This window comes from Rhinoraja longicauda, chromosome 13, assembly GCF_053455715.1.
Source record: "Rhinoraja longicauda isolate Sanriku21f chromosome 13, sRhiLon1.1, whole genome shotgun sequence".
NCBI lineage: Eukaryota > Metazoa > Chordata > Chondrichthyes > Rajiformes > Arhynchobatidae > Rhinoraja > Rhinoraja longicauda.
Genome location: NC_135965.1, coordinates 9,200,930 through 9,226,078, shown reverse-complemented (window position 1 = coordinate 9,226,078; position 25,149 = coordinate 9,200,930). Strand labels below are relative to the sequence as shown.

At 38.5% G+C, this 25,149-nt stretch overlaps 1 protein-coding gene across 29 annotated transcripts in view; it reads left to right on the top strand.

The window, feature by feature from the left end:
- Positions 1-25,149, top strand: part of LOC144599431 (disks large homolog 1-like) — a 354,144-nt gene that overhangs the window by 317,644 nt on the left and 11,351 nt on the right. For 9 of the 29 annotated variants that reach the window (XM_078410307.1, XM_078410301.1, XM_078410299.1 and 6 more), the window contains 4 exons: positions 8,245-8,311; positions 12,562-12,661; positions 20,769-20,810; positions 23,878-23,913. In XM_078410307.1, the coding sequence (XP_078266433.1) occupies positions 8,245-8,311; positions 12,562-12,661; positions 20,769-20,810; positions 23,878-23,913 (245 nt within the window). Of the gene's footprint in view, positions 1-8,244; positions 8,312-12,561; positions 12,662-13,011; positions 13,058-20,768; positions 20,811-23,877; positions 23,914-25,149 lie in introns of all 29 variants that reach the window. The other 20 variants (XM_078410313.1, XM_078410325.1, XM_078410305.1 and 17 more) reach the window with 7 other exon arrangements.

The window sequence follows — 25,149 nt, the reverse complement described above, 5'->3', positions numbered from 1 at the left end:
CTCATTTGGTTGATTTAGTTGGTACCCTGTGTAGTATCAGTTACTTGGTAGGCTAAAGATTGGATGAACTTGATGGCACAGTGCATTAAACCTATGTTCGGCCTCGTGTTCAGCCCCACAATCCTGGCCATTAATTGGAGGACCTTCCGATCGGCCGCATTGGGCCTAGCCAGGTTTGCCATTCATCGGTCCAAGCTCCAGCCCAACACCTTACAACCTGATGGAATGAACATTTAATTCTCCAATCCCAAATTGTAACCCCCCCCCCCCACCCCCTCTCTCTTTCCTGTGTCCCCGCACCCCAGTGTGCACCCATTTCTCCCACTATCTTCCAATCCCTGTCCAATCACCCTTTCCCCTCCTTTGTACACTCATCTCCCATCTGCAAGTCCCTCATTTCCCCTTCATCCCCCCGCCCAACCCCTTCCACCTATATCTTATCCTCGTGCTTTACATTTCGCTCCTCTTCTCTCCTTATCTTATACTCTTTCTTTTCCTTTGTCACTAACTTCATCCATCTACCAATCTAATCCTTTCACCTGTATCCGTCTATCAGTTGCCAAGCTTTGTACTGTCCCCGCCTCTCTTTTCCTGCTTTCCCCCCCCCCTACTCCAGTCAGCCTGAATAAGGGTCCCAACCCAAAACATCATCTGCCCATTCCTTCCAACGATGGTGCCTGACCCGCTGAGTTCCTCCAGCACTTTGCATTTTGTTCAAGATTCCAGCATCTGCAATTCCTTGTGCCCCAGATGGCAATGGGCAGTTAGTTCACGGTTCACTGGAGGCCTTCTGGGACCAGTGAGCACTGCATAGGTCAAAGTGCATCCTGGCCAGAGAGGAATCCAGTGTAATCAAAAATTGTGGTGAACATTGTAAGTAAATTAATTGTTTCAAAAAATCTGTAGAAACTCTTTCGGAAAGAACCCTCTAGATTTTGCATATATTAAAATTTATTTTAAAATCCCATTAACTATTTGTTTTAAGACTGCAAATTCATAAAGGATAATGTGCTGTTTTTAAGTGCTGGGATATCATCATTTGTTCTGCAAATGTTGACGTGAACATTCTCTTTGTATATTTTTGATTTTTTTTTTAATGAATCAAGTATATAGTGAAATACAGTATATAAAAAAAGGGAGGGCTTTGAATGGCAGCTTCCCTCCTCTCTGCAGTGTTCACTGTCATGCAGGGAAATTTTAGAACAAGGATCTTCAATCAAATTTGAGATCTAGAATAGATTTATGATTGGGGTCAGCTTGGGGCACAGCTGTTTGTCTCCCTGCTCCCCCCTTCCAGTTTAATGCAAAACCGTCACAGTGAAAATGACTGTTGATGTAAGTGTTCATTATGGCAAGCAAGCTTTGTTGACCTAAATTTCACAGTTTTAATTATAACAAGGTCATAGTCAAATATGACTTTTTTTTTGCTATAGAATAAAGCTCCAAAATATGATTATTCAGGCACAATGGGAGTTTGAAACAAAAATTGCAAATGTTTTATCCCACCATCATCTTGTGAATTTTGTAATTGCGTTGCTGGATACCGAATATTTAAGAGGCTTGACTTGAGTCTTTGGCATTCTGGTCCCAGTAGAGTCAGCTGGAGAATTTTGATGAGAATGCAGAATACGTAAAATAATGCACTCACCATTACTTCATATCAATTTTTGCCATCTGCCTGTGATTTGCTCATTTCAGTCCAAACTTAGCAACAGATAGAATGAATGGAATACATAATGCCTTTTGAGAATAACTAATTTCCCCAAACCAATTATAAATCGGTGTCAAAATCCAGTGAAGACAAACATTCTCCTCACTGATGTTGAATAGAATGTGAAACAGCACATCCAGCATTCATAACCACAGGTTTAACTTTGTAAGTCTGCTGATTCTAAGAGTCAAACTTATCTAAAAAGTTGAACGGATATTAATTATAATTGGACTATTGGGATTGAAAATGTGGAATTGTGCCGAAATCTTTAAGGAATTAATAGCATGTTCCTTTGATGTCTATACATTTTAGACTTTGCCCAAAAGCAGTATAAGTAGTTAGGAAATGTACCAGGCAAAATTATTTTAAGGTCGGATGTTCTTTGTAGTTAACCTTGGTTTATTTGCAACACTCTGAACCAGATGACCTTGAGTTCAAAATCCACTTCAGGTGAAATATATGTAACATCGACATTGCTTCATTGCAGTTTTGTGGGAGTGCTTCACAGCACGATTGCTGCATTATGCTAAGATGACGTCTGTATGCTTTGTCACTTGAATGTAAAAGGTGCCACGGCGTTATTGGAAGTAGTGCATTCTCAGTGTACTGGCTAATATTTCTCCCTAAACTAACATGGCCAGACTAGAGTATTATAATGCTGCCTGGCTCAGCATTTTCCATTCTCCGAAATAATCTTACCTAATCTGTATAACCAAGTCTGATGAGGCACTAAAGACTGCAGATGCTGGAATCTGGAGCAGAAAACAAGCTGCTGGCAGAACTCGGCAAGTCAGGCAGCATCTGTGGAGGGACATGAACAGTTGACATTTGACCTCAGGATTTGTTTTTATCTCCATCTATTATTCCTGCATTTGCCAAATTGCATGGCTCCCTATTAAATAAAACCTGTTAAATGGTTTCCAATGCTTCACTCCATCCATATTTCTGGAACTAACACCTTTAATTGTACAGTCTCCTTGGATAGCCACAGTTTTTCAACCTGACTATGTCTGCTTCACCACCCACTCGCCTCACTGTCCCAGCAAAGGTCAGCTTACCTGAATGTATCATATTTGATTTGATCTCAAATTTTGTGTATTTATACTCGCAGGGTTTTTTTTCTTACATATCCAGATGAATAACAGAAAGTTGTATCCTGGGCTTTGTCAGTAAGAGAGCATTCATCGATTATTTATTGCAACTGTAAGCAGTTCTGGAAAGTACAAAAAGCTTTGGTCACTTTAATTTCATACCCAGTACCAGGGCTATATTCTTGACCTTATAGTCAGCATGCGTCTCAGTAGTCAGCATACAGTTAAGTGTCCCAAACACTTGTTGCATCTTTTTAGCATCAGCCTCCACTAAGCATGAAGCTTCTCAATACTGCTGACAATCTTTTGGCATCTCCCTTTGCATTAAACTTTTAGTGAGCAGCCTTATCTATAATCTGCCAACCAAACATCTATAATCTGCCAACCAAACATCTATAATCTGCCAACCAAACATCTATAATCTGCCAACTAAACATCTCCCCCAACAATTATTATCGCCCTACTTTCCCACCCTTCCACCCCCATCTTAAGCTTGATCATGCCTCCACCTATAAATCTCTGCTCTCATTCCACAACATGCACTTCATATATGTAAGAAAATAACTGCAGATGCTGGTACAAATCGAAAGTATTTATTCACAAAATGCTGGAGTAACTCAGCAGGTCAGGCAGCATCTCAGGCGACCCGAAACATCGCCCATTCCTTCTCTCCTGAGATGCTGTCTGACGTGCTGAGTTACTCCAGCATTTTGTGAATAAATGCACTTCATATATTATGTTTTGCAGATCCAAGGGGCTCATATCCAAAATTGCCATGGATCCATTTAACCTTTCAGGAACAGTACAATTTCTAGCTATGTGTTGTATCCAATAATGTTGATAGTGAATCCAGGAGAAGTATAAGGAAAGAACTGTCCAACAATAGTACTTTTTCAATTGAACAGGCATATAACAGTGCACATTAAAAGTTATAGAGTATGATGGGCAAGGAACAGTACACCAATGCTTCTCACTTGTCCCTTGTTGTGATCCCTTAAATAACTGTAAGCGGGTGTTGATCAATTATGGATGTGAAATAGTATTCACCACTTCCATTTAGAAGGTGTAAATGAATAGCATACTGTGCATATAAGTATTTTGAAGGCTTTTCTTGCCAGACATTTCTGGTTATGCATCCACCAGAAAACTTGATTTCAGTTGGATGCATAGCTCTCGATATCAATATTTAGCAAGACTTGCTCGTTTCTAAGTTTCTGCTGATAGTCTATCTGGTTCTAAATGTAGCAAGAATGAGTCATTCACGTGGATTTATTTAAACTTCATATCCATTTCTGATAGTAGTTATCTTAATTGCATGTACCTTTGATCAACCTTGGATGGAAATTATCTACTTAGGTAATTTGCTGCAGGGTTCCTGTGTCTTCATTAATTAATGGCAAAGACAAGATATCTTTCACCCAGTTCAATGTCGTTACTTGCTATTTAACACTGTCCTTGCAAAACAAAATGTTAGCATTTGACCATCAAGGTCATGTCTGGATTGTGGATTAACTTTAAAAATAGAATTTCATGAAGAGAATGCTCTGAGCCAGCATTCTTTGATGGTTGTGTGTGTTGGGTAACATTGGAATGAATCCTCCAGACTTATGGTTTGAAGAAGAAGAGAGATGAAGTGCTGGAGTAACTTGGTGGGTCAGGCAGCATCTCTGGAGAACATGGAAAGGTGACATTTTGGGTCGAGACTCTTCTTCAGACTGTTGGGGGGTGGGTGGGAAACTGGAAGAGAGCAGGGGCGGGACAAAGCCTGGCATGTAATTGGTGAATCAAGTGAGGGGGGGGGGGGGGGTTGATAGGTAGATGATTAGACAAAGGCCAGAAATGATAAGACAGAAGGTGTAAGATAAAAGGATTGAAGAATTATGAAGCTAGAGAAAGGAATGTAGTTGGGAAGGATGGGGGGGGAAGGGAAAATAGGTGTGAGCCCATGTGCGGCACACAGGGGAAACTGGGAAAAGAATGGGTGGGGTGGATGAGGGAAGAAGGGGAGGGGAGTTTTAATCATTATCTAAATTTGGAGAATGAGTTGTAAGCTCACCTGTGTCTTTTTACGACCCCAAGCAACTGCAGTTCCTTATTTCTACATTTTGGTCTGGAGATGTGAGTTTGACTCTTAGTATGGCAGCTGAGGAATATAAACTGAATTAAATATATTTGTAAAAGCCCAGTATCAGTGATGGTGACCTTTTGAAAATAGTGAATACTTCATCAGGTTTCCCAATAAGTTCATAAGTCATAGGAGCAGAATTAGGCCATTTAACCCATTGAGTTTACTCCATCATTCAATCATTGCTGATCTATCTTTCCCTCTCAACAGCATTCTGTTGCCTTCTCCCCATAATCTTTGACACCTATACTAATCAAGAACCTGTCAATTTCTGCTTTAAAAGTACCCAATGACTTGGCCTCCACAGCCATCTGCGCCAACGAATTCCACAGATTCACCACCCTCTTACTAAAGAAATTTCTCATTTCCTTTCTAAAGGTATGTTCTTTTATTCTGAAACTGCCCTCTGGTCCTTGACTCTCCCACTAGTGGAAACATTCTCTCCACCTCCACTCGATCCAGGTCGTTCACTATTCATTTAAATGAGGTTCCCCTCATCCTTCTAAACACCAGCGAGTACAGGCCCAGTACCTTCAAACACTAGTCCTACATTAACCCAATCATCCCCGGGATCATTCTTTAATGATGTCGAGGTACGTAAATCAGCTACCCTTACCTGATCCTGTATACTTGTGAATCCAGAGTTAGCAGTGGTGTTAAAGCTTAAAATTCTTAATGGCACGTTAAGTTTAGTTAAGGACCTTGTATTTGCAAATGTGACAACCTCGCTGCAATCACTAATATGAGAAATTATACTTCCATTGTCCTGTGCCTGTGGCAGGAACTTGAATAAAAAGAGCCAGCATAATTCTCCATGATGAGGTCTTGTTCTGCAACCAGTTTCTAAGACACGTATCCCGTTGTGTGCTTGGATTGGTGCAGTAGGACAATTGCCAACTTCCACACTGCTGATAGAACCAAAGTGGCAATGTTTTATCCTGATTTAGTTGCTATCAAAGTTCTAATAAATATTTCTGAAGGGTCTCGACCCGAAAGGTCACCCATTCCTTCTCTCCTGAGATGCTGCCTGACCTGCTGAGTTACTCTAGCATTTTGTGAAATAAATACCTCTGAAATTTAACATGTTCCAGACTCAAAAGGAGCCTTTTATATCATAAGCAATGAGCAGAGTTGCTGCTTTACAGCGAATGCAGCGCCGGAGACTCAGGTTCGATCCTGACTACGGGTGCTGCACTGTAAGGAGTTTGTACGTTCTCCCCGTGACCTGCGTGGGTTTTCTCCGAGATCTTCGGTTTCCTCCCACACTCCAAAGACGTACAGGTATGTAGGTTAATTGGCTGGGTAAATGTAAAAATTGTCCCTAGTGGGTGTAGGATAGTGTTAATGTACGGGGATCGCTGGGCGGCACGGACTTGGTGGGCCGAAAAGGCCTGTTTCCGGCTGTATATATATGATATGATATGATATGATAGTAATACTTAAACTGAATCTTTCACATTTCTTATACGTTGAAGTCAATGATGGAGAATTCCCAATTAGTGTAGCTCACTCAAGCATATAAGTGGTTTGAAATTGTTGCAACTTCATGTTCGCATATCGAACTTCACATGCCCGAGAAATTTCTAGAAGTACCATTTACTAGCCAGTGACACAGGGCATGGCCCCTGAATTCCATCCATTACGTTCCTCCAATAAACTGCCAGCAATACGTGTGTGCTATGTGTTTAAATGTTTTTAAGTATGTTTATTGAAAGTAACGCACTCTGGCGTCATCCTGTCGATTAAGATTCCCTTTCACATAGGATCAGGTTTCACATTTGTCATTCTTTGCATGAGGTACAACATTTAATGTCGAGGAAATATTTTGTAATTAAAATGATTATGATTACTCAGTAATTTCTCCATTTTTGATTATGGTTGCTGAGTAATTTCTGAATTTCAAATTGTGGCTTGAGGTATCGAGGAAGCTGGAAATCCAAATACTGAAGGTTTTAGTGTGGAGCAACAATTGCCAAAGCAATTTGAAATAGGTACTAAACATTCATGGAAATCTTCAAGTTACTAAGTATTAGATTTTTAAATATGACATTTTGTATTTATACAGGCATCTAAATATTTATTCCATGAAAGAATGTATTGAATGACAAAAGATATATGAGGTATTAAATTATTAAACAGCAAACATCGATGGATAGAAAAAAACATTGCCACATCCACTCTCAAAAATGATGATTTGCATTTCACAAAAAGTGCATTCCACTCAATCACAATTCATATGATTTCCTCAGACTGACTTTAAAAAAACAGTTTAGGCATTTGGTGTGTTCCTTTCTTTTCCATCAAGCTGAACTGGTCCAGGAGGAACAGCACCTCATATTTCGCTTGGGCAGCTTACACCCCAGCGGTATGAACATTAATTTCTCTAACTTTAGATAGCTCCTCTGTCCCTCTCTTTCCCCTCGCCCTTCCCAGTTCTCCCACTGTCTTCCTGTCTCCAACTACATCCTTTCTTTGTCTCGCCCCCTGCCTTGACATCAGTCTGAAGAAAGGTCTCGACCCAAAACGTCACCCATTCATTCTCTCCTGAGATGCTGCCTGACCCGCTGAGTTACTCCTGCTTTTTGTGATACCTTCGATTTGTACCAGCATCTACAGTTATTTTCTTACATACATACCCTACAACATTATAGACCAAAAGCTGGAGGGTGAGATTGGCTTTCATTCCATTATGATATGATGGGTCAAATAGCTTCCTTGTGTGCAGTAAATTTCTAACATTTTGCTTCTATTTTTATTTCTGATCGGGTTTCCCAAAGATGGAAACCATCCCGGTTAGAACAAAGTAACTGAGCCAAACTTGCAGCCTCTGCCAATTACAGTTGTGGATCAAGAAAGAGAGCCCTGCTGTGAATGCCACCCTGTGAGCCAAATTTTACATTACTCAACGATACCTCCTCACAGAGGCAAGGTTTTGTTAGAGAATTGGATGTAAATGTCAGGAACTGAGCTAATCATAACATCTCACGCCATCCCAAAGTTATCTTCCATTTTTATACAGCACCATGTTTCTCATATTTAAACAAAGTAATAAATGAATCAAATTTTAGTGCCTGTGCTACTTTGTACATGTTGGCTTTAGGCAACACAGTCCTAAGGATGTTCGTCGGTAAGTAGGTTAATTTTTTTGTGCTTCCCTTGACAGTGTTGATGGTGAAATGCTGCTGTCTTCATTGGCTTGAATATGTTCATTGGTGAAAACTAGGGCTTCAATTTAAAATGTATTAGCAGATTTGCAGTTAAATGACTTGAGTTTCATTCTAATTATTTGGCTTTCTTTATTTTGCTGTCTCGGAAAGGGTTGAAAAGAAAGAACGGGCCAGGTTAAAGACTGTGAAATTCAATTCAAAATCAAGAGATAAAGGGGTAAGTATATGTGGGGCAGAGGGGGGTTTTACAATTTGCATTTCTTTGTGTCCGTAAAATGATTTACATCATTACAAGGACATGAATGTCTTGATTGTGAACACTTAATGTGTGAAACACATTTAAAAAATATCTCAAGGGCATAGAACTGTTTCACTTTGTAGACTTCCTCTGCTAAACTGGGACGGTCAGGGTCTGAAAATTACATAATGAATTTTTATTATTTCTTAAAATTTGATAAGTGAATCCATTTTATTTAAATCCATGCGTGTCACAATTGAGGACTTAGAGGGATTAAATTCTGACCGTCACACAGTCATGCAATTATTTTGTGACGTAAGTGATGCAGTTATTAAATTAAAACGTTGAATAGCTTAGTGTATTTTTGATTAAAGACGCTATGTAACTGGACATAATATTTAGCCCCAGCAAAAATCCTGAACGCATTCCATGTAATTGCTTCGCACATTAAGAGTGGAGTGGCTTGTCTGATCCTATAACTGGGTCTTTCATGGATACAGTGGAAAAGTACCTAATTAATCAGCTGCAAAGGGAGTTTGTGTTGAATCTCGGACCAAGGTCCTGTAATTGTAGTGGTACCGTGATCTTGTGATTGAATGAATATTGAGGATAATGGCTGAGCTGCACATCACGCCACTGTTGGGGGCAGCAAGTTACTTTACATATACTGCAATCAAACAGCCTTTCAGCAGCTTTCACAAATTATAAATATGGAGAAACATCAGAAACCATTCAACAAATGTATGGATTTTGTTTGGTTACAAAACTGCTTAGCGTTTTCCCATTGAATCAAGGGTGCCACTCAAGAATGTAAATGGGCTTCTAAATTAGATCTGATTATCCCAATCAAATTCAAAACCGTTAATTCCAAAAACCCGGTGCTCAATTATTCAAGGTTAATATAATCTTCTGTGGGGCTTTTATTTAAATGGAAAGGTATTCTGTGTCAAAACTTTCACTGCCGACTGCCCAGTGATAAATCCACTGAAGGAAGACTCCGATGCAATCAGGTTGTGTCGGATTGAAGGGCAAAAGTAGTATCGAGGGTCAACCAATTGAATAGCACATGAATAATTACTGTAGATGATTCAGAATACAATCCAATGTCCTCATGTAAATAAAGACGAACTGGTGTTAGGTAAAATTTGCGCTGTTTGAGACCATTTTTGTAATTATTGTCAAGCCAAGAAACTTTTTCCAAACGGCTGTTGCACTTTGTTCCAATAATGCTACCTCCAGCCCTGGCTATTAGCCACATCCACATTTAGCAGTTGTGCAAAACACTATCTTCACAGCCAGTTCTGTCAGTAAACATGATGCCAGCAAGGCAGCTGTCCCATCATTGCTCTCAGTCTCCATCACACAGGCAACATTTATTTCCAGCTGAACCATATTTGATACTACTTTCAACTGTTTCTCTCCCTCTTCCTTTGTTGTTCGGATACCACAGCATTCACTTCACCATCCTTGACATGCAAAAAAAGTTGTATGTTTAAATTTCAAGTCAAATCGAGTTTATTGTCATATGCAGGTACGGTAAGGTACAAATACAATGCTTGCTTGCAGCAGGATTACAGGCACATAGACAGACAGCACACGACAATTTGAAGTGATTTATATATTCTGCCCTTCATGCATTAAATGTGTCTTGCTCCAAGAACAATCTGAGAATAAATCAATAAGATAACTATTCTTTTAATGGGCATCAGCGAAGATGCCCTCATAATTTAGTTTAAAATTGGGCATTAATGAATGGTATCTGATGTTTTTATCTAAGGTTCTGAGCACACTGCTTGCTTGCAGAATTTAAATAGCAAATCTAAATTATATCTTCTAAAACTGACATACATTTGTATCTTTAAAAGGAAATTATGGTTGTGGGTATGATTTGGACAGGAGATTGTGTGGGCTGCGAGATGGAAGTTCTCTTTAAAATAGAAATATATATTTTTGTACCACTGATAGTTATAGCTGTCAAGTGCATTTTTTGGGGGCCAACATTCACAGAGTGGAACGTCTGGATTGTGATTGCACATTGGCAATAAGTTATCATCTAACATTGTATGCATTTTTCTACTCTTTGTAGAAACACCTGCAGATGGAAAAGAACACCTATCAGGAATATCTTAAAACACATAACTTTGCCACACTTGAGTTCCAATATGCTTCATGCCTCAGATTCTAAATTGCATTATCACATTTAGTTTTATTTGCTGTCATAGTGAGAACATCTAGAAAAATCCATGGACTTTTTTTTTCTGCTTGAGCATTAGGAGTCATGGGTCTTTATTAATATGCTGACCACCAGAGGGTTCAACAATAGCTCTCCTAATATATCATGGCAGCATTGCTATTTCTTTCAGTGGTACTTTTTGAATAGGGAAATAGAGAGACGTTGAGAGAGTGGAAAGTAGTGAGGGGTAGTTGTGGATGTTGCTGGTTGAAATAAAGTTTAGTCCTGAATCAACATCAAAAAGTAAATTACTTTAAAATTATGGTTTTGATTCATAAACATTGACTTGTTAGTTTTTTATTATCAACGTGTGCTAATTTGAACTGCTTAATTATAAATAGCCAGGAATGAATAAAAGATTAACTGCACGCTTCTACTTGCTATGGAATTAAAATAAGTTTGTTATGACTGTTTTCTATGCTAACCTTAGAAACTATGTTTTGTTGCTCTTTACACGTCTATTTATGGTTGTGTACTAATGTGCACAGAAACATGCATGTGTTGTATTGCAAGAGGATTGCCATAAGAAACTACGCTTGCCATTGATAAAGATTGCTTCACTGGAGCTGTTTTACCAAATCATGTTCAAATTCTGTCATGGCTTTGTCAGATGTCAAGCTGTACCACGCTATGCATGCACTCTTATCTAAAAGAAAAACTTGCCTGTAGAGTTCAGAATCCAATTTCTCTTGTTTTGGGTGTACTCATTGGTGAGAAATCTAATACAATTTTAGAGCTAATCTGATTAGTTTTCTTGTGCCATTTTGGTTTGATAATTTTGGAGTTTAATTTTACCATTCTATTTCACTGGATGTCATTTCCATGAATCCTGTCCAAATGAAAAAAAGATTTTAATATACAAATACAAATCTTAGCCGATGAGGGTGAAATGTAGTGTTTCTTGGGATACAGCTAAGATGCAACTGGTGGAAAATCACCAACACAATTATTGTAACTGAATCCAACTAATTTGGTTCTTGACTTTTTTCACATAACTACAAATGCTAAGTTCTGTAGAGAAGACATTCTACACATAAAGTTCCCATATATATTTTCAGTAATTTTTTGTCTTAGTTTCCTGTATCGAGAGCTGTCTCTCTTGTTATTCCTCACAGTTGTTCTCACGTTTTTTTTTGTTTGCATCCTGCTTCCTGACACCAGCTGGCTCCTTCAGATGCTTAAATTAGTGTCTATTTACCTGTAGTTCTTCTAATGTTTCTTCAAATGATGCATGATAAATCTGGGAATGAGATTTGTTTTTAATATCTTTATTTGTTCAATGTTTTAAATTTTGCCATATGGAATAAATCTGCCTAAAAATTCTTGAGAAATTGGATTTTTATTGTATTGGTGCACCTTGACGTTGATATTACTAGATTGGCTGTAAATTTTTATAATGAAATTCTTGCTGAAATTTGACTATGTTATTAAAGTTTATTAATCAAGACTTCAAAAGTTCATAAGACAGCATGTGAACAACCACATCTTGCCCTAAATCCTTGTTTCACAACCTTCAATATCAAGATCTATCCATTTGCGTTCAACTTGGTCCAAGAAGATTTTTGAAATAATTCTAGCAAGAAAATTAGCCTTCCTAACAGCTCCTGTCGACAATTTTTTCTTTACATCTTGATCAGTTACTTTTTGTTGAATCATCTCAGTTGCAAAACATGATTCCTTTTATCCTGTAGAAGTGATTTAAGGCCAGCAAAGATTGCAGCTGTCATCCTTTTTAAAAAATAAAAATTGCTAAATGTCCCAGAATATTCTCAGGGTAGCTCATTACAGTTTTTCTCAAGTTCTGTAGGAAATTTATTCCAGGAATAAAATACATACGGCGCCAGGTCATTTTCTTGGATCTATCTAATAGTATAACAATATTTTTAAATATTGCAAGGGATTGTGGCCCAAGTCAGCTTCCACGCGTTTCTGGGGTCGGGCATTAATCACGTGGACATTAGACACCCCTTTTTTTGCCACTCCTTCTCTTCCTCAGCAGTCATTCAATGACAAGCGTAAAAAGAACATCTTTTCCCGAAAATTCCCCTTCTACAAGAGCAAGGAGCAGAGTGAGCAGGAAACCAGTGATCTTGAACGTAAGTAGCTGCAAACAGACACAAACCTGTAGAGAAGGTCAATCTCCAAGTAGGGACCTTTGCTATGTTACCATGGCAATGTGTTTTTGCTGAATACAGCTGGTATCCTCCCCACCTTTCATTAAAGAAATTGTGCATCTGTGTGAAATTGGCTGTTTCCACTTGTGTTAATATAACTGTATGCCAAGATTTTACGGTTAACTTCTGGGTTGGGGAGCCTCTAAACCAGTTATGTTCGCGTAAACAGTCTGTCATGGTAGTGGTCTTGTTATGTGTCACTGACAGATTTTTTTTTCTTCTGTGATTGTTCTTTTTTCTTTATTGCTTGCTGTCTGGGGACTACTCTACAGGAGATCCCCGGGTTAGGTGACGACGTTATGGGAACAAAAGGCCTGAGTAAGTGCCGGAAAATCCTCTCCATTCACATTTGCCTCCATCTATTTTCTAAGCTGGGTGTTGTGTTGCTTTCTGTAGTGGTTTGTAAGGTTCTGCTGGCATGGGGGAGGTTCACGGTTATTGGTTTTCGTGGTATTGGTTTTTACATCTTTGTTTTTACTTTTTTAATCATTGCCATGCAAAGTCAGGTTCACCACCCCTGGCTTCATTTCCTATGTCAACTTTACAGATAAAGCAGGCATTTCTTCAATTTGTTAACTAATTGAATATAGGTAAAATAATCCCCTTGCATAAAACTATATAAATGACACCTGGTTTCTTACAATTGTTTTCAACTGGGTGGAGTCCTCTGCCTTTTGCATGCCTCTGTACATAAACTTGCTGATTTGTATTCCGAAGTAACCAAAATATCAATGCTTGGCTCAGTGCATGATCAAGTTTTAAATGTTGACATTGGAAAAAGCTGGAGGCCATTACCAAATGATTTTTTTTAATGTATTAGGAAATCCGTGTGATCTGCATAATGTGAGCTGGAGGAAAGAAATTATTTTAATAATCCTTAAACTACATCAGACTTCATGGAAATAGAAATCATAAAGAAGTTATATTACCTTTGTTCAATTAGCTGCAACAAAGTAGGTTCTCTTATATTTCAGTTCGTTATTTTCCCTCATTATGGTATGGATCTGCGATGAGCTTGCTGCTGCGATTGTCTGTTAGCCACAGAGTTTACTAAAGACATCCTCCTGCCCCAAAACCGCCTACCCTCAGCTCAGTACCTTTGGTGTATTATGAGTCTGGAATCGGATCAGAGATTACATCTGAATCCTTATCCTCTGTCTCAGTTTACTGTCTTTGATACCTTGTGTTTTTGTACATTTCATGAAACTAATTCACGAAACAAAATCTTGATGCATTCAATTGGAAAAGTACAAATATCCTTAAATATATGAGAGACTGAAATTAAACAGCAAGGTTCTGTCTATGAAGATCATTGGAATCCTCACAGCTGTAAACTTCAGTAAAAGACACATTGTTGTGTCTGAAAATTACTTTGGGTTTACACACGCTGTGTCAGAACAAGCAAATTTCTCTCCACCACAAGTTTTTAAAAAAATCTTTCAATCTGATTTAAAGATTATAAATATGCCTATTTAATTGTTGCTTGCTTGATGGGATAAGATTATTCTTAACAATTTTCTTGGCTTTCTGATAGGGGTTCTTAGTCTGGTTAACATTCTTTTTCACTGTGTTTGAGGAGTGTCTATACAGTCCTGGTAGATGCATGTTTTAAATATTGGGTTATTTTAGGCTATTAGAACTTTAATTGCAAGCATAGTTAATTGTACGAAGTACTGGAGGTAGTGAAATGTAGTCATAGTTGATGAATTAAAATTAATGTTTTGTTTGAGAGTTAGGTACTTCCATCATGCCTTTGTCACCCTGAAATCAAATGTACAGGGCAAATTTTTCTACAAATCTCTTTATCATCTTGGAAGTTCAATCTATTTGTTAGCCTCATGAGATGAACTGACTTAGTTATCAGTTAGTAGTTCATTACCTGCTGTAGTCTGCAAGAATTTAACAAGCAATTCAACCTTGCTCTAAATGCTGATAAATTGAATTTAAAGATTTTTATTTGGTATCTGAAAGTGCTTTTGAAAGAAAATTCTAAAACGGACAGCCAATACGATCATTCAATGCTGCCAACTAACTGGTGAAAACATGCCAGGTTTTGTGTAATTGAATAGCACTGATCAAGAAGTCAGCTTGGACAAAAGGTTTTGTTTGCTTATCTTGCTACCCACTGTCCCTTGCTGAAAAGTACCCAAACATGATGTTGGAGTAGATTTGTGGGAGGTATAAGAGGTTGCAGATCTTGTTTGGCTTCCCTCCCACCCCTTCTTATAGCATAAATAAGGAGTTCACGCGAAGAAAAAATGCCTGAGAACTGCATGCAACCTTGATCCAGTAGCTAATTTAATTTAAGCTGTTCTTAGAGAAAAATGACGAGGATGAAATAAAACTCTGGGTGGGTGGTGAGATGGGGTAATTTCCTAATGTTCTTCATATTCCTACCTTTCACTTCTGTTCAGTTTGTTTTAAAAAATCAGTTAGTATAATTTATCACTTTGTGCATATCATTGCACTTCCAAAATGGTAACAATAGAGATCAGCAGAGTATGATTAAGAATATGGTGCCAGGCTACTTCGGCAGGTGGAGTGTATTACATTGCACTCTTTATTTGTGCCACGAAGAAAGGCTTTGAGTACCATGCGGTCGGTGAGTGCAGAATATCTGGCCTCTGACTTGCAGCTCGAGTACTTAAATGACAGACCCAATTGAGCTTCTAGTTAATGTTGACTCATGGGATGTTGACACAAGGGCTCAGTAGTGGTGATGCTCTTGAACATCAAGGGTAGATGGCTCGACTCTATTGTTGCAGGTGATAATTGTTTGGCCCTTTTATAGCAATGAGGTAAATTGCCTGATTATCTACATTTTGCTGCATGCTAACATGGATTACTTTATTTGCCTAAAAGCTGTCAATGCATCCTTCCACTGATCTAATGTTTGAAGGAAGGCCATTGAAATAATGTCCCATGATCAACCTTAAAGAACCACAACTGTCTTCCTTTGTGAGATACCGTGCACACAAATATTGGAGTATTTTCCTCTTCATGCCCATTGACCTCTCTTTTTTTGCCACTCTTGAATACTTCCTTGATGTCAAAGTCGATCATTGTCCGTTCACTTCTGAAATTCGGGTCTTTGCACCAAGGCTGTGGCAAGGTCTCAGCCCAAGTTGTTCTAGCAAAACCCAAAATGGACACCAAGTAAAGTGTTAGAGGAACTCACCAAGTCAGGCAGCATCTGTAGAGGCAGTGGACAATTCCCTCCATACATTGACTATTAGATACAGTATTGAAACAGGCCCTTCAGCCCACTGGATCCATATTCACATTAGTCCTGTGTTTATCCCTGTTCCGCATCCACTTCCTGCACACTAGGGGCAATGTACAGTGGCCAATTTACTCGCAAGCCCATACATCTTTGGGATGTGTGAGGAAACCGGAGCACAGCTACAGGCCCTTTGGTCTGCAATGTCTGTGCCAACCATGATGCCAACACCAACTCTTAATTGCCCACCTATAATCCATATCCCTCCATTCTCTGCATATCTATGTGCCTATCCAAAAATCTCTTCAATGGTACTATCTTTTCTGCCGAGCAGGATTTATGCAGTAAATGGTAGGGCCCTGGGGGGTGTTGTAGAAAAGAGAGACAGGTACATAGTTCCATGAATGTCGTAACACAAATAGATCAAAGGATACAGTTTTTCCAAACAAAGCTGAAGGAAACAAAAAGCAAATGGGTAGACAGGCATTTGGCACATTTGTCTGTTGGTCAGTGTATTGAGTACTGGAGTTGTGACGCCATTTTACAGCTGTACAAAAGGTGAATAGCTCACATTTGGGTTACTGTGTGCAGTTCTATGTCTGCTATGGGAAGGATGTAATTATACTGGAAAAACTGCGAGATATTTGCAAGGATGTTATTGAGTGTAGAAGGTTTGAGTTAATAGAACAGGCTGGATAGGTTGGGACTTTTTTCCCTGGAGAGTACGAGGTTGAGAGATTTATAAAGTCATGAGGGCCGTAGGAAGGTGAATAACCATTGTCTTTTACCTGAGCTAAGAACAACCTAAAACTAGAGGCCATATGTTTAAGGTGAGAGGAGAAAGATTTAAAAGGGACCTGCAGGTTATCTTTTTCTGCAGAAAGTGTGCGTATATGGGACATGATATCAGAGAAAATAGTAGAGCTGGTACGATTATGTCATTTAAAATGCACCTGGACAGTTATATGAACAGGAAAGGTTAGGAGGGAAGGACTAGGTGCAGGCACCTTGTTTGGCATGGATGGATGGGGCACGAGGGCTGGTATCTGTGCTGTATAGTTAGAGCAAAGGGAGCGATACAAAGTGCAGTATATAGTTCCCAACATAGTAGCACGTCAATTCCATAGACAAAATCCAATGTCCGCAATGGGGTAGTGGTAAATTGGACAGTACCCTAGCTTATGAAAGGACTGTCCAGAAGCTTGATAATAGGGAAGAAGCTGTTCCTGAGTCTGGTTCCCACTTTCAAGCCTCTGGACTTTCTGCCCGATGGGAGCAGGCAGAAGAAGGAATAGCTGGGATATCATGTGGAGTGAGCCAAATTAGCTGAAGATTAACTTTGTTTGTTTCTTTATTCGCTAGTTGTGATGGAAGTATTGTTGGCAAAGCCACTGTTTATTTTTAACCTCTACTTTCCCTGAATGCAGTGGCATGCCAGTCCATTTTGCTGAACAATTTAACTACATTACTATAGGTCTGGTGTCACATGTAGGCCAGACCAGGTGAGGATGGCTAATAGTGGTCATCTTTTTGAAAACTACCTGTCTTTAGTTTATTTGAATATAAATTCCACAGGTGTCAAAGTGGGATTTGAACTTGGGTCTCCACATAGTTAGTCCAGAGCTCTGGACTGCCACTGCACCACAACTGAGATGCACCATCTTCAATTGCCTCCAGCAGTGATCCTGCTGTCTGTAGAAACTACTGAAATATGTGTCTATTGTACAGCTTAATTACTATCCCTTAATAACCTACTGAGGCATTGATTTATGGCATAAATGATGTTTGAAGTTTTAAAACATCCACAGTGATATTCAGCAATTGTGCTGAGCCAATCCTGAAATGTTTTCAGCGACTCGCTCACTTGAATCCATTTTGTCAGATGTCGTGGTTTAACTACCCACTCCGATTTATACTGAACAATTCCAAGAAAACTCCGTAAATCTGAAAAGTTCAGAATGTTGATGCCAGACGAGCAGATTTTCTGGACAATTGAGAGTTATTTCCAATGAATACATTAACATGCTTTTAATTCCTTTTTTTTCACTTATTACACAGTCGTATAATAGGTTTTCAGGCAAACCTGGTAAGTTGACAAGGAGCACAGGAAGAGGGGCTCCAGTGAGTTTCAATGATATATGGGGAAAAGAACCAAGTCAGTTTAAAGGGAGCAAAGGAAACTGGGCTCTGGTGAGTTTGAAGGGAGTGCCTGAAATACAGTCCCTGTGAGCCAGATACCAAACTCTCTGAATTTCTCAACGATCATACTGATCATCTCAGATTGTCTGAGTTTTACTGTAATTACAACTATGCTGGTGAAATGCTTCACAAAATATAATGTGGAATGCCCCTTTGCCCTCAGAAGTAACGATATTTTAAGCATAAACATTCAGAGAAAAGTGGGGTGTATTTGAAGATACAGTTTTTCCAGTCAAGGCTGAAGGGAGCAAATACGAAACTGTTGGAGGAACTCAGCGGGGCAAGTTATGTCTCCATAAAATGAAATGAATTTTGAAATGAATATTGGACAAGTAATGGGAAATATTTGAAGCAAGTCTGAGATTTACAAAATTGTAGTTTATTTCTCAAAGTAGGTAAATCTTTAAAAATGACGAAAGTGACGTTAAAATTGGATTAATTTCTATGCAACATATCTGCCCCCTGTGTAGATTAGAATCTTGACCATTTATTGATGGTTTGTAATACTCATGTGTTACTGTGGGAAGCTTCCATTCATTATTCTCAATAACAAGTGCAGCTGATAAACACTTTGCTTCCCAGTGTAGAGTATATTCAGATAGTTAAATACTTGAAGGTAGACACAAAATGCTGGAGTAACTCAGCAGAACAGGCAGTATCTCTGGAAAGAAGGAATGGGTGACGTGTCGGGTCGAGACCCTTCTTCAGACTGATATGCGGAGAGTGGGCAGGATAGAGATGGAATGTAGTTGGAGACAGTAAGACTGGTGGGAGAACTAGGGAGGGGATGGAGAAAGAGGGAAAGCAAGGGGTATTTGAGATTAGAGAAGTCAATGTTTATACCGCTGGCATTTCAGGTCTGGGTTAAGACGTGGTCGTAGAATTTCGGGTCTGGGTTAAGATGTGGTCGTAGATATTTCAAGTCTGGGTTTGTTGATACATAAACGGAAAAGTTAATTAAAACATTTTGTAACCAGCGCTTAGTGTGGTAAAATCTGAAGTCAAGCACACATTTCTGTCATGATTATTGAAAATCGACTTGTGATGTTTTTTTTCCACCAAAAGTTACAATTCCTGGTAGAAAAGCAGAGAATATTGACTTTCTGACAATTGCCCTGGCTTCTGTTATCTATTTCACTCAAAGCATTTCACTGATAATTTTCCCATCCCCCTGCGATGGTGCACTTCCAAATTAGCTAACAATCCAGATTGTGCTTTATACTTAAAGTTGTCCATAATAAAGGATGGGACATGTTTTTTTCTTTATTTTCAACCATTTCCAGCACTGTGTTGACACTTAGTTTTTAGTAAGGGTAAAATCTATTCTCTTCCTCAACATGTACCCAATACAAAATAAATTCAAGATTGGTAAATGCAGAATTTGGCCACTTAACAATGACTTAAATGTGTTGAGTTCCAGTACCTACCGTGTCTATTTCCTACACAAACTACATTGTGGCATTGAAAACCGCTATCACTAACATGACTATTTGTCCCTCTCAGACTATGTTCAATTCGTTTTGATGGTCAGATTATCGGTGTCATTCAAGGTTTTAATCAGATTCCTTTGGTAAATGTGCACAAATACCTCAAAATAGGCTGTGCACCGTGGAGCACTGATACATATGGATCAGTGATACATCATGGAAAATGGGCTTAACAATTTTGTGAGATGTTGGTGATAAATAAAATGTTTCAAATGAAATAATTTGGATGTTTTTCTATTGTTTTGTAAGTGAAGTTCTGCTCACTTCTGTTTGATCAATAGCGGCAGATTACAGAGATATAACTCCAAGCAGACTGCGTGAGCATTGACCACATGCTTTACAGTCTGGTTAGCTCCTAAAATCATGCAGCTAGTCCCAAATGTAAAAACTGACAGAAATGTTGTGTGTCATAGGCAGAGTTTCACAGCCAATGAATGTTATTCATTTTTATTGTAATGAACAACTGATATGTATAAGTGTGTTATTTCTGGTCTAAAATATGCTTGGAATTATTAAATCTGAAATTATTAGTTTGTATTTCAGAGAATGTTAAATGGTAAGGCTCAATATTGCACCATTGTCATTCAACACAAGGTCATTCAAATGATTGTTCCTTAAGGATTTTTCTCCAAAATATTCATTGGTAGCCAGTGTAATTTCCCAATTGTCTGCCTTCCTTGCATAACAATTGAACAGTATTACAATGCAAATGGTGTGATGCCTCTTTGGTGCTTCTTCTCTTTAAGCTGGGTTAAGCGGTATTCTCGAGTAGCTTGGTGGTATTCACTGGCTTCATTGAAAACTTAATAATGGCGATGCTCCTGCTTGGATGCCATTGTATATTTATGTGGTATGCTACTCTGCCCTTTTTAGCATTTTCAGTTTAATACCCAGTGGTTTAAAGGTTTTAGGTTTGGGTTAAATATTTTGTTACGTTTGACTTTAGACTGGTCAATTTTTCCAGTTCACAGTAATTACATCATCATTCAATAAAATTGTTAATGCATTTCACGATTCCATGGTATGATCTGCATTTTTGAAATGCAAATTTCTGCCGACCATAATTTGTATTGCATTGGTACATTTGAATATGTTGCTCATATTTCCTTTGTTATGATTTCAGAGCATGTAACCTCTAATGCCAGTGATAGTGAAAGTAGTTACCGTAAGTTTTTTTCTTGTTTGCTGTTTGTTTTCACCCTTTTGTTCCTAATCCTTGGCAGTGCTTTCAATGGCACTGCCCAAAAAGCTGCATGTTTTATGACCGAGCAAATTTTAAAAAGTGGTTCATATATGGCTTTTGTATATTACCATGCAGCATCTCAGTTGGTGATAAAAACATACTATTAATGTAAGTTCAACTAAGACTAAAAATTAAGGCCATTTCATGCTTGGAAATACAATTTCTCTTTCTTGGGGGAAACTAATTGAATTCCCTCTTGAAGCGGTGTTTTATTTTTTGCAGTTAAGGATATGCATTAGCCTTTTATAAATAGCAACTTTAATTTTGCAAAGATTATGACGCCATTAATGTTCCAAAATGTTTCGCCGGTGTATAAACAAACAAAATTTGATTCCATGCTATATACGGCAACATTATGACAAATGGCTAAAAGCAAGTTCGCAGTGATTTTGAGGAGTATCCTAAAAAAAGAAATAACAATGTGAATAGATTTAGGGAGGAAATGTTGGAGCTAGTACTTCAACCCGCCCACGTAGCATTAATGAGTTCCACCGACCACACTCGCCTTTTTGTAACTAATGATGATATATTCTCATATCTGTCATTGCCTGTGTTTCAGTTGCATATGATTTATGTAAGTTCTGTTCAGAGTGGCTTGTCCTATGGTAATATTTTAAAAGACTTTTGTTCATATATTCTAGGGTTTGTCTTTTTCACCCAGGTTGAAGTCTGCAGTTATTTGCCCTCTATATTTGATGTTCTTTTATCAGTTTTTTTAAACTTAAATTGAATCTTGAGAAAGAGTAGGATGGAAATAAGGAATTCCAATATGTTGCCAAGTCGACCAATAAAGATTTGTGGGAATAGGTTATCTGTTGTTCGTTAGTATTAAATCACTCCATGCAATAATCCCAAAACCGGAAATGTTAAAATGGTGTTTCTATATAAGCATCTTGTTAACCATCTCATAAATTCCTCTGTCCATATTTATATTATCTGTGCATATTGAGTGACTGTAATTCTATCCTCCTGTTGGAGGTGCAGCATTGTTATTTCTAGCAATTATAGATTGGTGGCTTACATTGTAAGAGAGTTTACAAATTCTGGTAGACCAAAAGATTGTATTACTAAAAATATATATTATTGCCGTTTTGTTCAATGTAGAGGTTTTCCAGCTGTAGAAGTTATTTTCTGGTACAGAAAATAGACACAAAAAGCTGGAGTAACCTAGCGGGACAGACAATAGACAATAAACAATAGGTGCAGGAGTAGGCCATTCAGCCCTTCGAGCCAGCACCGCCATTCAATGCGATCATGGCTGATCACTCTCAATCAGTACCCCGTTCCTGCCTTCTCCCCATACCCCCTCACTCCGCTATCCTTAAGAGCTCTATCCAGCTCTCTCTTGAAAGCATCCAACGAACTGGCCTCCACTGCCTTCTGAGGCAGAGAATTCCACACCTTCACCACTCTCTGACTGAAAAAGTTCTTCCTCATCTCCGTTCTAAATGGCCTACCCCTTATTCTTAAACTGTGGCCCCTTGTTCTGGACTCCCCCAACATTGGGAACATGTTTCCTGCCTCTAATGTGTCCAATCCCCTAATTATCTTATATGTTTCAATAAGATCCCCCCTCATCCTTCTAAATTCCAGTGTATACAAGCCTAATTGCTCCAGCCTTTCAACATACAGGCAGCATCTCTGGAGAGAACGAACAGGTGATGTTTCGGGTCGAGACCCTTGAAGTCTCGACCCGAAACATCACCCATTCCTTCTCTCCAGGGATGCTGCCTGCTGCCTGTCCCTCTGAGTTACTCCAGCTTTTTGTGTCTATCTTCGATTTAAACCAGCATCTGCACTTCCTTCTTACACTTTTCTGGTACAGATTCTTTACTGGTACAGATTAAGATTTGCATAGTTTTGGTTTTCTTTCCTTGGCCAAGTTTATTTTTATTATGTCCTCCATCCCTTCACTGACCACTTGATTGTGTTAAAAATCCTGAGGAGGGAGATTACCTGGAAAGATCAAGAGAGTAGGTCATAATTCAGTATTGTGATGCCAAGAAAGAATGTAGAGTGGCTTGAATACAAAGATATCATACAAAGAAAATGCACAGCACATAATTTCTGAAACTTAGGAAAAAAATCATGTCAAACCTTAGGGCAGCTTTAGAAATAGTATTGACAAGGTGTGGCAATAGTATTGACAAGGTGTGGCAATAATATTGATACGGTGTGGCTGGTTGAATCTGAGAGATTAGGTGTTGTGGAAGGAGCCCACCTATTACTGACAAAATGGCAATAGATGTGAATATCTGTTCAGGTTAAAGTAATCTAGTGAATAAATCAGCATCTGCTTAGCTACATCAGAGCCAAATTAGGTTTTATTTCCTTATGGGCTACCCTTTCACGGGGATTAGAATCAATGTATTTGAAGGTTATCTCATTGAAAACACAACTGACTTGTAAAACATGATTAATAAAACCAGATAAGACAAAATTCACAGGGTACTGGACACAAGCAAAGATGGCACGATATCTGTTTTTATCTGTTTAAATTTAATTCAAAACTCATCTTCAAGATACTGCTGCCTTTTGTGCACAGGCGTCAGTTTAAATTGGAACCGAATATTATTTAAAAGAAGATACTATCTACCCCTTTGGGAAAATAAGTTAAGTTGATGCACGCATAACTACTTGATTCATGTTTGAATTCTGGTTTCACCAGTCAGCGTGATTTCTTTCACCCATGGAATGCCAGCTAGGTTATATACTGTGTAATGTGTCTTGATTAATTGGCATTCGCTGTAAGGTACTAGCCATATATGAATTATTACTTTTTATTAATCCTTTATGGAGCACAGTTATTATTAAATGTGTAGAGACATTGAAGAAAGGGCAGCCAACACTGATGCTGCTATCACTGATCTAGTTCTGTGTGGTGTGCTGCACAGGTTGCTTAATGGAATCTTCTTAATACTTTTCAAATTGTTATTTTGCAAATTTTACTTCTCCCCTTTTTCCTTCTGCCTTCCTCTGTTCATGACAGAAATAATGATTACAGATGAGTATGGTGAAACGAGAGGTTAATTTCAAACCCTTCTGTCTATGTATCTCAAGCTGCAATGTTTCTCATCAGTCCTATGTTTGCATGAGTTTCCAACTCTCGATAGATTCATTGTCAAAAAGTGCATAAAACTGCATGAGATGCTTCACTTTTGGCCAATACATTTGTCTGTATAATCAATTTTTAACAGTTCCTCTTCTGCTTGAAAGCAGTTAAAGTTGTACATTCATCTGGTTAATTATTTCTGAACCTACTAATTGTTTTATAACACATGAACCTTCCCTTAAAGCTTCCCCCCACCACCTCCCCTTCCCCCACCACACAAATCAATATTTTTTTGTTTTTCCCCTCCTCTGATCTTTTGCACAATGCATTGATCCTGAACAATGCATTGATCCTAATGCATACATTTCAATAAAAGGTGTAATAATGAAACATGCACAGAGATACTTCATCTTATCAGTGTTGTTTTAGTTGAAGTAGCACTGAAACATGCTTGTCTCATTCAGTCTAACACTAATCAGACTAAGCTTTATGGCAGCTGCAACATAGACATAACACATCACAGCCAGGAGATCAATCTGGAGTAACTACAATTAGTTACAATCTCCCTTGCTTTTGGAAAAGTAATTATTTGCTTATTCCTAAATCTTTTATGAAAGATTGTGAATGTACTACTTTAATTGAATATATAACTGCTAAAGCTCTTCACTCTTCACCTGCCATTCTAAGATGGTCACTAAAATGTGAAGTGAACATACAAATACTATAATGACAGATGGACCTCTTCCCAAAATGAAATTTCTTCAGATAAATTGTGATACCTTTTTTTCCTTGTTTAGGATTTATCCTGCCAAGCGCTTTGAGCTGGCCAAGAAAAAGAGCAGGCAAATTTTGGAAGGGGCATTGATTGTGAAACGAGAAGTTTCACCATGGGAGAGGGGGGGGAGAAAACAAGTAAAAATTCCTCTTACATCAGGAAGTCATGTTAGCCCTGATAATTCTGAAGTTTCTATATTTTGTCAAAAGTAATTTGCATCTCATTCACAAAAGGGTTTGAATGTTCTCTTGAAGGGGTTCAGATAATTGGCATCCGTTACAAAAGCTGATGACCTTTTCCAAAGGTCCGCTACTCTTAGAAATGAAAAACCTACTTGCATCTAAGCAGGGTTTGGCCTTGCATACCTTAAATTGTGATCACTCTGTTCTCCATCATCTATATAATTAGTAAACTGTCAACTCAAAGATGATCAT